The sequence below is a fragment of the Miscanthus floridulus genome, chromosome 8, assembly GCF_019320115.1.
Source record: "Miscanthus floridulus cultivar M001 chromosome 8, ASM1932011v1, whole genome shotgun sequence".
Taxonomy (NCBI): domain Eukaryota; kingdom Viridiplantae; phylum Streptophyta; class Magnoliopsida; order Poales; family Poaceae; genus Miscanthus; species Miscanthus floridulus.
Window position 1 is genome coordinate 58,382,156 of NC_089587.1, and position 15,666 is coordinate 58,397,821.

The 15,666-nt window shown below is 43.4% G+C and overlaps 1 protein-coding gene across 2 annotated transcripts; it reads left to right on the forward strand.

Moving 5' to 3' along the window:
• Positions 1-523: 523 nt before the first annotated feature.
• Positions 524-4,826, forward strand: LOC136472203 (probable transcription factor KAN2). Of its 2 annotated transcripts, none has more exons than XM_066469936.1 (6): positions 524-1,273; positions 1,495-1,571; positions 2,495-2,540; positions 2,806-2,989; positions 3,902-3,971; positions 4,078-4,826. In XM_066469936.1, exons 1-6 carry the CDS (start codon positions 664-666, stop codon positions 4,204-4,206), a joined length of 1,116 nt encoding a protein of 371 aa, XP_066326033.1. In that variant the 5' UTR covers positions 524-663; the 3' UTR covers positions 4,207-4,826. The 2 variants fall into 2 exon arrangements, with proteins under 2 accessions (XP_066326033.1, XP_066326034.1); XM_066469937.1 differs by having other exon boundaries at positions 2,806-2,920.
• The last annotated feature ends 10,840 nt before the right edge of the window (positions 4,827-15,666 follow it).

A 15,666-nucleotide genomic window follows, 5' to 3' on the forward strand; every position in this document is an offset into this window, starting at 1 on the left:
TGTGTCCGCCGTGCCCAGCCCAACAGGAACAGGGTGTTGCTGCTCAGGTCTACTGCTGCCTCCCATCATTAACTCATCATCCACCGCCCCTCCTCTCTCTCTCTCTCTCTCTCTCATCAAGTAAGGCCTTGTTTAGATTACCCCAAAATTCCAAGTTTTTTCACTCTCTCTCCATCACATCAATTTTTAGCCACTTGCATGGAGCATTAAATGTAGGTAAAAAAAAAACTAATTGCACAGTTTAGTTAGAAATCACGAGATGAATCTTTTGAACTTAGTTGGTCCACGATTGGACAATATTTACCAAATAAGACGAAAGTGCTACTATTCATCAGGTTGAAATTTTTCTCAATCTAAACAAGGCCTAAACTACGCTTTGCCCATCACACTCACACACACTCTCTCTAGCTTTTACATTTTTACCCTTGTCTTTCTCTTTCTCCTCCCACCCCCCAATCACTAGAAAAGGACAGTGTCGCCCCGTCCATCCCTCTAGCTGAGCTCAAGCTTCCACAAGTTTCATTTCACAAACAAAGAAACGAGCGAGCGAGCGAGAGGGAAAGGAGAAAGACAGCTCTCTTTGACACCTTACCTCACTCGTCTGCAACAAGCAAAGTGTAGTTGCGAGGGATTGCAAGAGAGAGTAGTGTGTGTGATCGATCCATGGAGCTCTTCCCCTCCCAGCCGGACCTCTCCCTCCAGATCGGCCTCCCCGCCAGCGCCACGCCCCACGCCCACCACCACCACTGCGCCGCCGCCCTCAGCGCCAGGTTCCTCGCAGCGGCAGCCGCCGCAGGTGGCGGCGTCGGCGGCGGCAACGGGGTCCCTGGCGGCAACCCGGCGGCGGCCATGGCGCCGTCGCTGCAGCTGTCCATGCCCATGCCGCTGCCGCTGCCGGTGCAGCTGCCCATGCCGATGCCGATGCCCCCCAACGCCGCTGCTGCAGGGGCGGGCGGCGGCCTGTACTACCACCCCGACGCCGCAGCCATGCTGCGGCCCATCCGCGGGATGCCGCTGTACCAGCACCCGCACACGCACGCGGTGCCGCCGACGTTCCCGCCGCACGCTGCAGGGCCGGGGGCGGCGGGCCCGTGCTTCTGCGAGCCTTGCCACGTCGCCGCGGGCGCCTGGCGCCGCGCCGGGTGCGGCGTCGGGGCGCGCGTCGCCGGGTTCCCCCCGGCCAAGCGCACCGCCAGGGCGCCGCGCATGCGCTGGACGTCCACGCTCCACGCCCGCTTCGTCCACGCCGTCGAGCTCCTCGGCGGCCACGAAAGTACGTACATGCCCTCTTCCGGTTCTTCCGGGTCCATCGTCACCCCCATGCACATGCATCTGCCCTTGCTTTGCCTGTCTCTCTAGCTACCTTTCTTTGTGTTGTGTTCCTCTTCCTCCATGGCTTCTTCTTCTTCTTCTTGATGCGTTCATCCATGAGTATGACGCTGTGCTCATCACTGACGATTTTACTTGTTCTTGTGCATGATGATGAACTTCCAGGGGCAACGCCCAAGTCAGTTCTTGAGCTCATGGACGTGAAGGATCTCACCCTGGCTCATGTCAAGTCTCACTTGCAGGTGCATAGTCCGATCCTTCCTCTTCTCACACACTTGACAATTTACACCTCCTATATTTTATATTTTGATCATTCCGTGACAGTAATATACCGTAGAACTGCACTTGCTAGCAAGTAGGAGTAGCAACACCGGCTAGCTGGATTAACCAACCGCGTGTGGTGTGGGTGAGAAACAAGTTAACATAAACACATGCAAATATGGGGATCCGTTCTGCTCCTGGCTCTTGTAGTTTTGCTGCCGCATCAGTGCTAGAGGAGCCTGCCTGCTTGCCTGTTGCTACTAGTGCTAGTCTAGTGCACAGTGCACACTGCTCGATGCTGTATGTGTGTGTACATGCAACAGATGATATGCATCAAAGTGGAAGAAAGTGAGCAAAGGGTGAGAGCAGGGCAGATGGGGCTAAAGTCTGAACTCCCCTGTAGTGTCTCCCTCCTCCAAAGATCCTGCTGCATCAGAATCACATCCCTTGTAAAAACCATGCATGGAAACTTATGATCATCATTAGCCAGCTAGGTCCATGTATCTCAACTTTGTTGTAAAAGCAAAAAATGCAGGTTTCACATCTAGGCCACCAAGCAAAAAACTGTACTCCACTCTTTCTAGCTAGGAGTAGTGTACTACTGTCATGCACACACATGAATCACACATAGTTACTCTACTTTGCATGCCTGTCAATAATGTGAATGGGGTTCCTGCTAGCTACTACTTTCCCCTTTGTTGATTTCTGCCTTAAGGTGTCAAATCAAATCTTGCAGCAGCATGCACACGATGTTGCCTCCTGAAAAATGCAAATCTTATGATTTGCCAAAGATTCCCCTATTTGTACCGCAAGTTGCTTCAAATGTGTTTCGTACTAGATAGGTAGATAGATATGCTTTGCCTGGCTCTAAACTGATCTTTTGCCATGTTGCTGCCTGCTGCAGATGTACAGGACCGTGAAGAACACCGAAAGGCCGGCAGCTTCGTCAGGTGAATAGTACAAGATTTGTGCTTTATTTGCTCGCGCGCTTTAGAATCAATGCTAACATGACATGAGTGATGAGAGAGCCAGCTGCTGCTGCTGCTGCTTCAGCCTTCCATTTTATTCTCCCTTTCCATCAGCGATCAGCTACTCATCTTCAGCATCACTTGTGTTTCTGATCCTTTCCTATGGATATGCCAATGAGTACATATGCTAATCTTATGCTTGTTGCCTAATAATTATGTCTTTTGCACGCACGCGTGGGTCCTGCAGATCAAGCTGATGGGTTCGAGAACGGGTCGGCCGGCGAGATCTGCGACGACAACTCCTCGCTCGATCTGCACGGCACCCCCGGCAGGCCAGAGTCGGCGGCGGCTCGCCATGGAAGGTTAGCTGCCTGTAATGATCATGGGAGCAGCACCGGCGCTCATGGTGCCCTCTGGAATAGCTCCTCAAGGTGCATATATATACATATGCTTATTAATCTTATGATAAGTACTACGTGTACCACATATGTGCATGAAAACAGTGAGCTAAAAGAATAGGGTTATATTAGAATTAGACATGGATGAAGAACTAACTTTTGCCTGATGTCAACTTACATTGTCAATCAAATCTTGAGCTTGTTGCAGTGGGGTGGTTTAGTCACTAGCTTTATTAGGTCATGAAAAGGGGGAAGCCTCTTTTACCCACATGCACATCTCCCTTACTGCCCTCCTAAGAATCAGTTCCCAATAATTATGATGAGCTCAGGAAAGCGCCCCTACTTCATGGAGACGACCAGCAAACCTTTTGACATGGATCACCTAGTAGTAGGTGTCTGTATGTGCCTGAAGCCTGCCTCAATTATGGCCTCTTATGTATGCCCGTGGCCTTTTTGTCAGTATAGTAGTGTATGCATGCAGTTCATCTTAAAGACAAGTACTTGCAGGAGCACCAACATTATATTTACCATATACTGCTAGTATGCAAGTATATATACTAGTAGTAGTGTATCCACGCACTTGTTTTGGCGTCAGTAACAGTAATAGACAGTGCAACTATCAAGTGCGTAATAATCTATCACTAACTGTTTTCCCCCAGCCAGTACCAGATCTTATTACTGCCCTAGCTAGTTAACTAACTATTGCGTGTATATATACTTTGTTATTAAGAATTTATATATGGTGTTGGTGACAGCATTTCCTAATAACTTGCTCCACTGCCGTTACAGTATGTATTACAGTAACATGCAGTGTTACAGTCTCCAGCTCTTTTATGCACTGCATCTGCATGTAGTCAGTGTTAGATCGAGTTGCTTGCGACGACGCAACGTCCGTACTAACTGAGCTCTGTGTCTGTTGGTGGCTTTGTTCTGTTGTGTCTACAGGGAAGACTGGACCGGCTTTCCCAGCGACTCCAACACCGGGAGCATGAGCATGCATTCTCGATCTCTCAAGGTACGTAGATATATATACTGCTACTACGCAAGAACACCACTGAACATGTTGCATCTCTGAATATACTGAACATGTCGACCGATCGACTACTCGTTTGTGCACGCAGGATCAGACGATGCAGTCCAAGAGCCTCGAGATCCTCTCGGACATGAACAACTCCTGCGTGTCGGAGACGACGTCGTGTGCCAGCGGGTTGAACCTGGAGTTCACCCTAGGCCCACGCATCAGGCACTAACATGCAAAGCAACCAGAGGTCATCGTCTCGTCGACGGCGACAAGCAGGATCGGAGGATTAGCTAGGCTATGGGGGGGTGCTTTGCTTTGCATGTGTTCATGGGATATGATTGTGTTAAGATGGATGCATTGATGGTCCCGGAGAGAGGCACCATATATGCATCTTTCACTGTTAAAAGGAGGCCATGGACAGACGACAGCAGCAGCAGCAGCCAGGGAAAAGGATTAAAGGTGTAGGAGCATCAGCAGCAGCTAGATAGTGGTAGTGGTAGAGGTGAGGTGATCGATCGAAAGCTAGCTAACAGCGCTGCAATGTAGGGTGTGTAATGGATGGAGTAGTTGTTAGATCGAGCGCGTTTAGGATCGGAGGATCTGTTTAAAGGGCTTTTTGCAGCAACAATGCATGCATGAGCTTGCATTGCATTGCTATAGGGGCCATAGTACGTCCAAAGGAAAAAAGAGGGCGACCTGTGTTGTTGCTTTCTCCTGCATCCGTCACATGCCCTTGAGCGCTCCATTTGCATTGCTGTGAGCTCAGCTTTTCTCTTTGTGAGATGGGATAAGACGATCACCAAATCCTTGCAATATATGCTTATTATTACTCCTGGAAAAATGCCTGTCTTCAACTGCAAGCACTTCACTGGTTAACTCAGAGATTAATTAGAAGCATACATTTTTATAGAGAACTGTTCAGGGGTTCCCTCACTTTCAACTTCTTGTCGGAAAGTAACTTCAAGAACCAATTTGAATGAATTTTGGATTTCTTAGCTAGGTATGTACAACTTGTTGAGTTACGCTGGTGCTCCCTCGATCCGAAAAAGAATACAATTCTATCAGTGTTAAGTTAAACTATCTTAATTAGACAGCCATATATAAAATGGTATCAATATTTATGTTGTTAAATATGTATCATTAGATTTATCATGAGATGTATTTTTGTTGTATACTTATTTGGTGTCATAAATAATAATACTTTTCTAAACAGAGGTGGTATATTCGGATCAGGATGCCAGGGGCAAAGAAATGTCATTTGACATCAGTTCAACTTGAAATTTTGAATACTAAAATTTTAAACAGAGGAAGTTGCATCTCTTTACCGCAGCGAAAAAGACACGGGAACATGTTGTGTGCTTCATTTACTTCCTCTCCCTCCTCTTTCATTTCTCATTCATCTCCTCCGTATATGCAGTGGCCGGTCTGGCCGGGGTTTCGGGAACCGCGAGCAGTTTTAATCAACCTGCATGCATTAATGCAGCATGACCTGCAAGATGCAACTTGTGTCATGAAAGAGTATTGCATTGTCCACGACACACCGTGGAGGAGTACAAGATGCAACTTTGGATGACTGATCAGACGTCGTCACATCTATTAATTAATTGTTGTGTGACGTGGTTTTCAAATACTTCGGGCATCACATGCTTCCTCCATAACAAAATACTCCCTCCCTCTAAAAAAAAAAATACAATTCTCGCTTCTCGAGAAATCAATCAGTTTAAATTTTAATAAAAATTATATAAAAAATACTAACATTCTTAATACAAAATTAGTATTATTAAATTAGACATAGAATATATTTTTATAATAAATTTATTTGAAGACATAAATATTAATATTATTTGCTATAAATTTAGTCAAACTTGAGCTACTTTGACTAATATGGATCCCATAATTACATTCTTTTCTGGACGGAGGGAGTACTAGTGTACTCCAGCATAGTTTCTGTTAAAAAAAAAATACTACTACAGGTTGCGTGCCAATTAAGACGGTTCAGGTTTGACTAAATTTCTAGTACTCTTCGTCCACAAAAAGAATACAACTATAGTTTGTTTGCGAGTCAAACTAGTTTAGTTTTGACCGAGTTTATAGTGAATGGTATTAACATTGATTATGAAATATACTTTCATAATAAATTTAGTTGGAGACATAAATGTTAGGGGCTTAAGCGTTTCTACCCCTGTTTTGAAATATACTTTATGATTTTACCCCTGCTATTTTTAAACGAAGGATGAGTTTACCCCTGGTATGTTAAATCTCTCTAACGGTGTTAACTTTTGGATGAAAGGACAACTTTGTTCATACGTTTTTACCCCTGTTTTATTATGATATTTATGTTTTTACCCCCATTTTCATATCAAGAATTTAGCCATTTTGATATAGAATTATACAATTCAATCAGTGCAAAACTCAACAAATTTTAGAAAAAATCAACAACATTTCAACTAACAATCCATATCCATATAAACAAAAATTAATATCACACAATTCCTATGTTTTGATATATAAAGCATATGAGTGAATGTATTCTTTTAGCAATTGAAATATGATATAAAATATTATGTTGTAAATAATTTAGTCGCAAAAAGTTCTTAAAAGGCTATCAACAACAATCTCTGCTTTCGAAAAATCTTATAGCACATATGTTCAGTGAAACATTTGAGCAAGCAGTAGTAATCCCTGCTCAAATATATCCCTGCTCCTTTCAACCAGCAGCATCTATTCTTCGTCAAAAAACAAGCAGCAGTTGTTCCTCGTTCCTGCGCAAAGTAAAAAACAAGAAACATGTGCTCTGGCCAACAAGCAAGCAAGCATTAACGAGCCGCGCGGCCATTTGCTGGAACAGAGAGCCACACGGTTATTTGCTCGAACAGGTGGTGGGCGGACAAACCAGGTCGGTGGCTGGCCGAAGTGGCCGCGCCTGGCCCCATTGGCCGGCTGGCATCAGCCTCTGGCCGGTCGTGCCTTGGCTGCCAGTGGCCCTGGCTGGACGGGGGCGGCCGGCGGCGCCACTTGAGGAGGCCGCGACAGCCCAACCCTCGGCACCGGCGAGCTTCCTCGAGTCACGGCGACGGCACCAGTAGTTGGGGAGGACAAGACGGAGGAGATTTGAGGACTTCCATGGTGGCTGTCCTGAAGCAGGTCGAACGCAGGGGCGTAGGTTGAGGCCACCACCAGCTAGCCGAGGGAGGTGGGCTGGGCGGCGGGCGAGCCTCCAGCCACACGAGAAAGTGTAATTAAGCTTTAATTGTGGGTTTTGGTAATAATAACCACGTAATTAGAGGATTATTGAGATTTATCGAGAGGACAAACAAGAAATCTATAATCGAGGATGTTATAAGAAATGGAGGAGCCCCCAATTACAAATATTGATGGCTTTAAATTCAAAGGAAGTTTAAATTCTTTTATATTTTGAATTTGAGTATAGAAAAAGCCGTACTATAAAGGGGAACACAATGCTTAAGCTAACATATGATACCAAGTGCTCAATCCTACACATATATCCTCAGTTTCACAGCCAAGACAGCCAGCACTTCACTCTTACCCTTGTTGTCTTGCTTTGAGCTACGGCACTGCCACGACTTAAGTGACCGTTTGGAGCTGGGGTATTTATACCTTTCCCCTTCCTCCCCAACGTCTTTCCCTTTTTCCTCAACCATTCAGCTTGTGCAAAAACAGAAAAGTGCTTCCCTCTCTCCTTCATTGGTGACCTTGAGCCCCCAAGCTTCTCTATTGTTTTCTCCATCAATCCTTTAGAGAAAAAGATGACAAACTCGATTAGAGAGCAGATCCACTGATTCTCAACCTCTAAAGAGCACTTGGTTTATGTTTTGGCCGACGGTTGTGTTTGTTACTCTAGGAGCTTGGCTCCTAGCCGGCTAGAGCATCGTCCGTGAAGCTTGCCAACTTGTGTGGTAGCCTTGGAAGGTTTGTAACCAACTCTTGCAGCTAGTAAACTCACCCCTTATCTCAAGAGTTAAGTCTCTTGACTTGAGAACAAGGAAGGATTGCAAAGCCTTAAGCCTTAGTGGCTAACCTCAATAATGTGGACTTAGGCATAGAGCAGCAGTGCCGCGGGTTGAATTTGACAAAAGTTCAAGTTTTGTTTTAACGGGCTTATTCACCCCCCCTCTAGGCTAACCAGAGATCCTACAAGTGATATCAGAGTGGGTTACCTCGTGTGCACTTCACCATGTGAGGTATGGAGCCCAAAGGAGGAACTAGGGGCATGAAGCCGGTGGATGTTGATCCGAAGCGGGTTGATCTGCACGACACCGACAGTAGCGAGTTGAGCGTGTCGATAGCAAGCAACACCACACTACCACATCTTAAGGCTACCGATGCCGAAAGAGCTCTCAATGATGACAAGAGAAGAAAAAGAAAGGAAGCAAGAAAGCTAAAAAGAGAAGCAAGAGAGAAGAAAAAGAAGGAGGAGCAGCGGTTAGAAGACAAGAAGCAAAGAAAAGAAGTAAGAAAGCTCAAAAGAGAAGTAAGAAGAAAAAGGAGAGAAGCTTGGAAGAAGGAAGAAAAAGAGAAGGCAACAAATGCATCATCAAGTGACATATCAAGTAGTTCCGAAGATAGAGATTATGATGAGTCCTACCAAATGTCAAAGGGGGCTAAGAAGGAGAAGAAAGGAAAGGGCAAAGCCGACAACAACAAATATGCCACCGTATCCTTTAACTATTCTTCTATGCCTATGACTAACCATGATCGGAGGTCTTTCATCAATGTTTCTGTGGGCAAGCTACCTCATTTTGATGGGACTAACTTTGCCAAGTGGAAGCACTTGATGAGTGCCTATCTTATAGGTCTTTACCCTGGCATTTGGGAGATTATTTGTAAGGGATTTGAGCCACCGGTTGATCCCAAGAACCCAACACTAGAAGAGATAAGAATCATTCACCTCAATGGTCAAGCCACAAGTGTGTTGCTTAGTGCTTTGGATGGTGATGAGTACAATAGAGTGATTGGGGTTGATGTTGCCAAGCAAATATGGGACACTTTGCACCTAGCACATGAAGGGGTTGACAAAGTGAGAAAGGCAAGAATTGATTTGTTGATGTCAAAGCTCAACTGGTTTATAATCTTGGATGGAGAGGGGCCACAAGAGATGTTTGATATGTTAATGGCAATGGTAGGCAAGATTAGAGGCTATGGTTATGATGAGCTTGATGATCACAAAGTTATCAAAATTATGTTGGAGGCTTATTCACCTAGAAATGAGTCCGTAGTGATTCTAATTAGAGACAAGAAGAAGTTTGAGTACTTCACACCAAATGATATACTCCCTCCGGTTCTATAAAACAAGTCGTTTTGGACATTGACATGGTCTTTAAGAAACGACTTTGACTGTAACTTTTTGCTATAAAATATTTATAAAATATAGTCAATATATACTTTTATGAAACTACATTTCAAGATGAATCTACTTACATCATTTTTATATTTTCAAACTCAACCCAAAAGAAGTTATTTGTAGTCAAAGTTTAAAATGTTTGACTTAAGACAACCTCAAAACGACTTGCTTTAGAGAACCGGAGGGAGTACTTAGGAGGATCTTGACCTTTGACATGCAAAGAGAAGAAGCAGAGAGGAAGAAGCTTGGAGAATTACAAGCAAAGCTAGAAGGCATCAAGATCAAGGATGTAGCTCTCAAGGCCAACAAAACAAGCAAGCAAGGCTCTACAAGCAAGTCCAAGATCAACAAGCAAGCTTCAATTAGCAAGTCCAAAGCAATCAAGCAAGTCTAAGAAAGAGTAGAAACCACATCATCCTCAAGTAAAAGTGAACATGATGATGATCAATATGAGAAGGTTGATGATGTTGCTCTCTTTATAAAGAGGTTTCACAAGGGGCTAAAGAAGCAAGGTTACAAGGTAGTGAAGAGAAAATTTCCAAACAAGAAAAAGAGGACATGCTACAATTGTGGTAGCACCGATCACTTTATTGCCAAGTGTCCATATGAGATCAAGGACAACAAATACAAGAATGACAAGAAAGAGGACAAGGCCGACCATAGAAAGAGCAAGAAGTACATGGGAGAGACTCACATTGGGCATGAATGGGACTCAACTAAAGAAAGCACAAGTGAAGAGGATGAGAAGGTTGCAACCTTTGCTATTCACAATTCATCCCCTACACCAAGGCCCTTCAACAACACATCCAATGATGACTACTACTCTCTTCACATTTATCTCATGGCAAAGGGTGAGAAGGTAAAATCTAAATCGAAAGCCAAACCTCCTCCACCTCCTAGTGATATCTCTAGTTGTGATATCAGTGATAGCTCTAGTGATGATGAATCTAGTGATGAAGAAATTGATTAAATAACTAAAAATTTGGATGGAAAGACCAAATTATTCATCACTAAATTAATGTAGGATTTAGAGAGTGTCCAAGCTGAGCTAGAATCTAGAGAGGAGACTCTTATTCAACAAGAGGATCTCTATATTGCTAGCAAAGAAGCTCTTGCATTAGAGAGAAGTGAGGTGGAATCCTTGCATAAGACTTTGGCCAAAGAGCAATAGGACCATGCTATTACAAAGAAAGCAAATAATGCCCTCAAGAGAAAGTATTATGACTTAGATGAAAAGCACAAAGAACTTGAGCTACAATATGGCATTCTTTGGGATAGCAACTCACATCCCTCTAAGGCAAAGGAAACCTCTACTCCCTCCACTGCCAATCCAATAAGTTTTGATCACTCAAACATGGCTAAGATCACAGCTAGCTCAGATTTTCAATATAGGACAGATTTCAATCACTTGAGCTATACTTCATCAAGTATGAATCAAACTTGAAACCAACTTGTTTGAATACTTTCACAAGACATAAATCTATTCAATCCACTTATTAAATATCATCTCATGAGTTTATCCAACACAAATCAATCCAAACTTGATTACTAAGCAATTATCCATTCAATCAACTTATAGCAAGCAACATTGCATATTTATCCAATTCAATCAACTCATATGCACCCAAATAAAATGATCAACAAGGGATATACCTTAGTTAGCTCATAATCATCTAATTAGCAAGTTTCAACTCAAATATTTTTGCAAGCCATCAAATATTCCAATAAATCACCCCAACTTGAATATGACACTTGTATGTTGATAGCATTTGGACTTCACTCAATTTTCACTTGGCATTGGGTTTGGATGTGCACTAGGCTTCATATCTTGACTCAACATATGATGATCAATATGAAATCAATTGAATCAAGTCTCTAATGCCAATTGTACCTACAATCAATCATCTATTTTTTATGGTACCCAATCAAGTTTGGGTCCTCTCAAGTTAGAAGCAACATACTTATGCATAGCCTTAGTATGAGTAGCGGAATGTATTGCAATAGTAACCACAGAGGTACCATTACTATCCTTTCTAAGCACATTATTATCAATAATTGAAATAGGCTTAGAAATGTCACCTAGAGGACATAAATGTGCCATGTGTCCCATTTCCTGACATAAGTAGCACTTTCTCTTTGCTTGAGCATTTTCTTCCTTGCTCATGTTGTGCTTCTCATTGCCTTGCTTCTCCTTGTTTGCTTGAACCTTTTTCTCAAGCTTGTTTGGACAACCCAAAGCTAGGTGGCCCAATATGTCACAACTAAAGCATCTCATGTGAGCAATCTTCTTCATTTTTTCTTTTTTGTTTTTGCTAACTTGCTTTGTATCTTGATTCATCCTTGAACGCATTGATCTTTCTCTTGCTTTTCCACCCTTTTTAGTTTTCTTCTTCTTTATCATCAAATCACTATCATCTTCATGGTTGATCTTGACTTGCTCTTGGGGTGTCTTCTTTTGCTCAACTTGTGACTTTGGTTGAGGCTCTTCTAGTTGCTTCATCAATTGCTTGGTTTGGCACATTGAGATAAGATAACCCCAAGTGCGACACTTGAAGCACTTCACATGCTTGAGCCTCCCTTCTTCTTTTATCTTCTTGAGCTTCTCAAGGTTAGGGCAACCATTTATAAGGTGTCTCGCTTCATGACACCGGTTGCACATGGTATGAGAGAGCTTTCTTTGTTGTAACTTCTTCATCATTCTTTCTCTCTTTCTTTCGCCCTTTGTCATCTACTTCTTGAAGCCAGGGCCACACTTGTCATCATAGTTTCTTTGAGTCTTCAACATGTGCTCAAAGGTGACTTTTGAGTTGTAGCACCTCTCTAACTTGTTGCTCAAATTTTTCACTTTATTTTTGAGCTCATTGTTCTCCTTCAAAAGGTTCGTCTCACAAGACATAGAAGTAGAACAAGCATCTAATTGTGAAGAACATGGCATTTCTAATAAATCATCACTAGAGGTGGATACATGCTTCTTGCCTATATCACAAGGGTTAGCAGTAATATGTGATTGATCAATTGACCCATGTGATGAGCTCTCACTAGTTTTAGTTTTTCTATTAGAAATCTCCATAGTGAGAAAAGCATGGTCTTGTACCAAGTTATCATGAGCAACACTAAGTTCCTCATGAGCCAATTTTTGCTCCTCATGTGAATAAGTAGTAACATAAAGTAGATGTTTTTGTTGTTCACGTGTGTTCTTTAGAAAAGTGTTTTTATTTTTCAATTTCTTGGTTTTAGCCATCTCTTTTTCTAAAGCTTTGATCATGCCACCATATCTATCTAGAAGCTCCTCATATGAATCAAGATCAATCACATTTGTATTAGATACCTTAGTGTCACCTTGTGACATGAAGCAATATGATGTAGTTGGAGAGCTTGAAGAAACATCACTCTCATACCCCGAGCATGATCCATCATTATCACCATTAAGTGTGCATGGAGTAGCATCATCATTGGCATCACTTGTGGCATCATCATCAATCTTGTCAAGTGATCTTGTGATATGATCATTATCATCATCACTTGACCATGAGGTGGAGCAATCTTTCTCAATCACCACATTGTGATCATGCTTGACACACTCATGCACCTCCTTCTTGGGCTCATCATCATCATCGGAGACCGTCCCATACTTCTCATTAAGATAACTCCAAATCTCATGGGCGATCTTCATGTCAATGATCTCTTCGAAGATGTTATCATGCAAGGATCTATACATGATGTTAGTAGCTTGGATATCGAGATCTAGGCATTTCTCTTGTGCTTGAGTTAGATTATCTTCATCCAACATATGAGAAAAGCCTACATCTACCATCCACCATATTTGAGGGCAAATAAACTTAAAATTGCATATCATCCAATTTTTCCATTGTGTAAAGTGTGTGCCATCAAAGATGTGTGACAATCAACATCTAGCCCATAAGGCGCCATCCTCTCAGGTTGGTGAAGACCAGAAATGAGAGACCTAGCTCCGATACCACTTGTAGGGTCGAGATGGCGACTAGAGGGGGGTGAATAGTCGTTACTAAAACTTAATCGCGTCGGCTAACCGAAACAAGTGTGGAATTAAAACTATCGGTATAGCCAATACTACACCCCTCTATCTATATTCTCTAGCACCTCGCTAAGATCCTAATTAAGTAATAAAGGTGTCAGGCTAGCTAGAGCTCACCTAACCAATTCTAGAAGCAAGGTCACACAAACCTATGCCACTAGTACTTCAAGCAATGAGGGAGCTCCTACACATACTAGTAAGCAAAAGCACAAAGCCAACTAAGCTTACTAGCAATGCTCAATAATAAGGCAACCAATGCCAAATTAGAGAGCACAAATACTTAGCTACACAAACTAAGCAATGTGACTAACAAGGTTACACAAACCAAATTAGCCATGCAAGGGAGCTACTTCTATGCTACACAAGCAAGATTGTAACTAGTGGGCTACACACGCTAACTAATTACAAAAGCAACTACACAAGCACAATGTATATAAAAGTAATCTCAAGCTTGTATAAAGGGATTGCAAACCAACAGGAAAAACAAGGTTGACACGGTGATTTTCTCCCAAGGTTCACGTGCTTGCCAACACGCTAAGTCTCCATTGTGTCGACCGCTTATTTGGTGGTTCGGCGGCTAATTGGCATCACCCGCCAAGCCCGCACGTCGGGCACTGCAAGAACCTACCCCGAAAGTGAGGGTAGCTCAATGACACGCTCAACTAGAGTTGCTCTTTGCGGCTCCCGTGGGGCAAGCACAATGCCCCTCACAAAGCTCTTCAATGGAGCACCACACAAGCTTCTTACGGGCTTTGACGGAGACCACCACCAAGCCATCTAGGAGGTGGCAACCTCCAAGAGTAACAAGCACCACTGGCTTGCAACTCGATCACCTAGTGCCACTCGATGTAATCTCACCATGCAACATACTAGAATCACACTCACTCGCAATTAATTCGCACTCTTGCAAGCACAAGTGAGTTAGAGGGCATCTAAGAACTCCTACACAAGCCACATAGGCGTGAGGGTGCTCAGCAACCAGCCCAAGGCTGGCCACACACTCCTTTTATAGCTCTAAGGGCTAAAATAGCCATTACCCCTTCACTGGGCAAAGCGTGTACTGACCGGACATGCAGGTCATAATGACCGGACGATGAAACCCAGCGTTCGGTCACTTACAGAGAGATTCCAGCGATGTTTTTCAGCGATCGGACGCGTCCGGTCATCAATGACCGGACTCTCTCAGCGTCTGGTCGCTTCTGGACATGCTAAAAACACTAACCAAACGCTGTGACCGGACTCGCAGGTGCTGACCGGACGCTGGACCCTAGCGTCCGGTTGTTTTTCGTGCCAGCATCCGGTCACAGACCTTTCAGCGCTAAAACGGCTATAACTCTTAGCTCTGAACTTTGATTTTGATGATCTTGAAGATTTTGGAAATCTTACTCAGAGGGCTACACATCCCACATGCATACTTGGTCCAAATCACAATGGATCAAAATAGTATTCTAATCCAAGGACCATCCTATAGTTTGGAGTACACCGAAAAACCTTTTTTTCTTCTCTAAGTTGATTCACGATAACTCTAACTTCTTCTCCTTTGTAAATGTGCCAACACCACCAAGTGTGCACCACCATGTGTATGTGTGTTAGCTTTTCACAAAAATTTTCCAAAGGATTAGCCACTCAACTTGCCACGCAACTCGATCCTAGCGATGATGCAAAGTTAGATCACTCGAGTGGCACTAGATGACCGATATGCAAACAAGTTTGCCCCTCTTAATAGTATGGCCATCTATCCTAAACCCGGTCATCAACTTCTCTACACACATATGACTGGTGAAATAAAATGCCCTAGGTTATACCTTTGCCTTGCACATTTCATTCTATCTCCTCCAATATCGATGCAACATATGCACCAATATGATCAACAATGATATGATCCACTTCATATCATCACGTGATCATATTGGTTCATCGATCTTGACTTCACTTGCTTTTCACCGTTGCCTTCGTCCATCGGCACCAAGTCTTGCTCAAGCTTCACCGCCACGCGGTCCATCGCTCCAAAGCCTCTGACTTGCCCTTCACGCTTGCAACCGGTCCATCAAGCCAAGTCTTGTCTTGATCTTCTCCACCTTGATCACATGGCTCAATGTCATGTCTCATGTGCAATAAGCTCCTTCATCATCACATGTGTGAGCTTTGCAACATCTCTAAACCATTTTCACCTTCACGGCATATGTTGCTCACACACATGTACTTATGGACTAATCACCTGTGTATCTCACATAAACACAATTAGTCCACCTAGGGTTGTCACTCAATTACCA

Excerpts from the sequence above, each read along its gene's own strand:
- LOC136472203 (XM_066469936.1), top strand. The coding sequence starts at position 664 with ATGGAGCTCTTCCCCTCCCAGCCGGACCTCTCCCTCCAGATCGGCCTC. Across the intron at positions 2,990-3,901 it reads CTCTGGAATAGCTCCTCAAG|GGAAGACTGGACCGGCTTTC; the intron begins GTGCATATATAT and ends TTGTGTCTACAG. Across the intron at positions 3,972-4,077 it reads TGCATTCTCGATCTCTCAAG|GATCAGACGATGCAGTCCAA; the intron begins GTACGTAGATAT and ends TTGTGCACGCAG.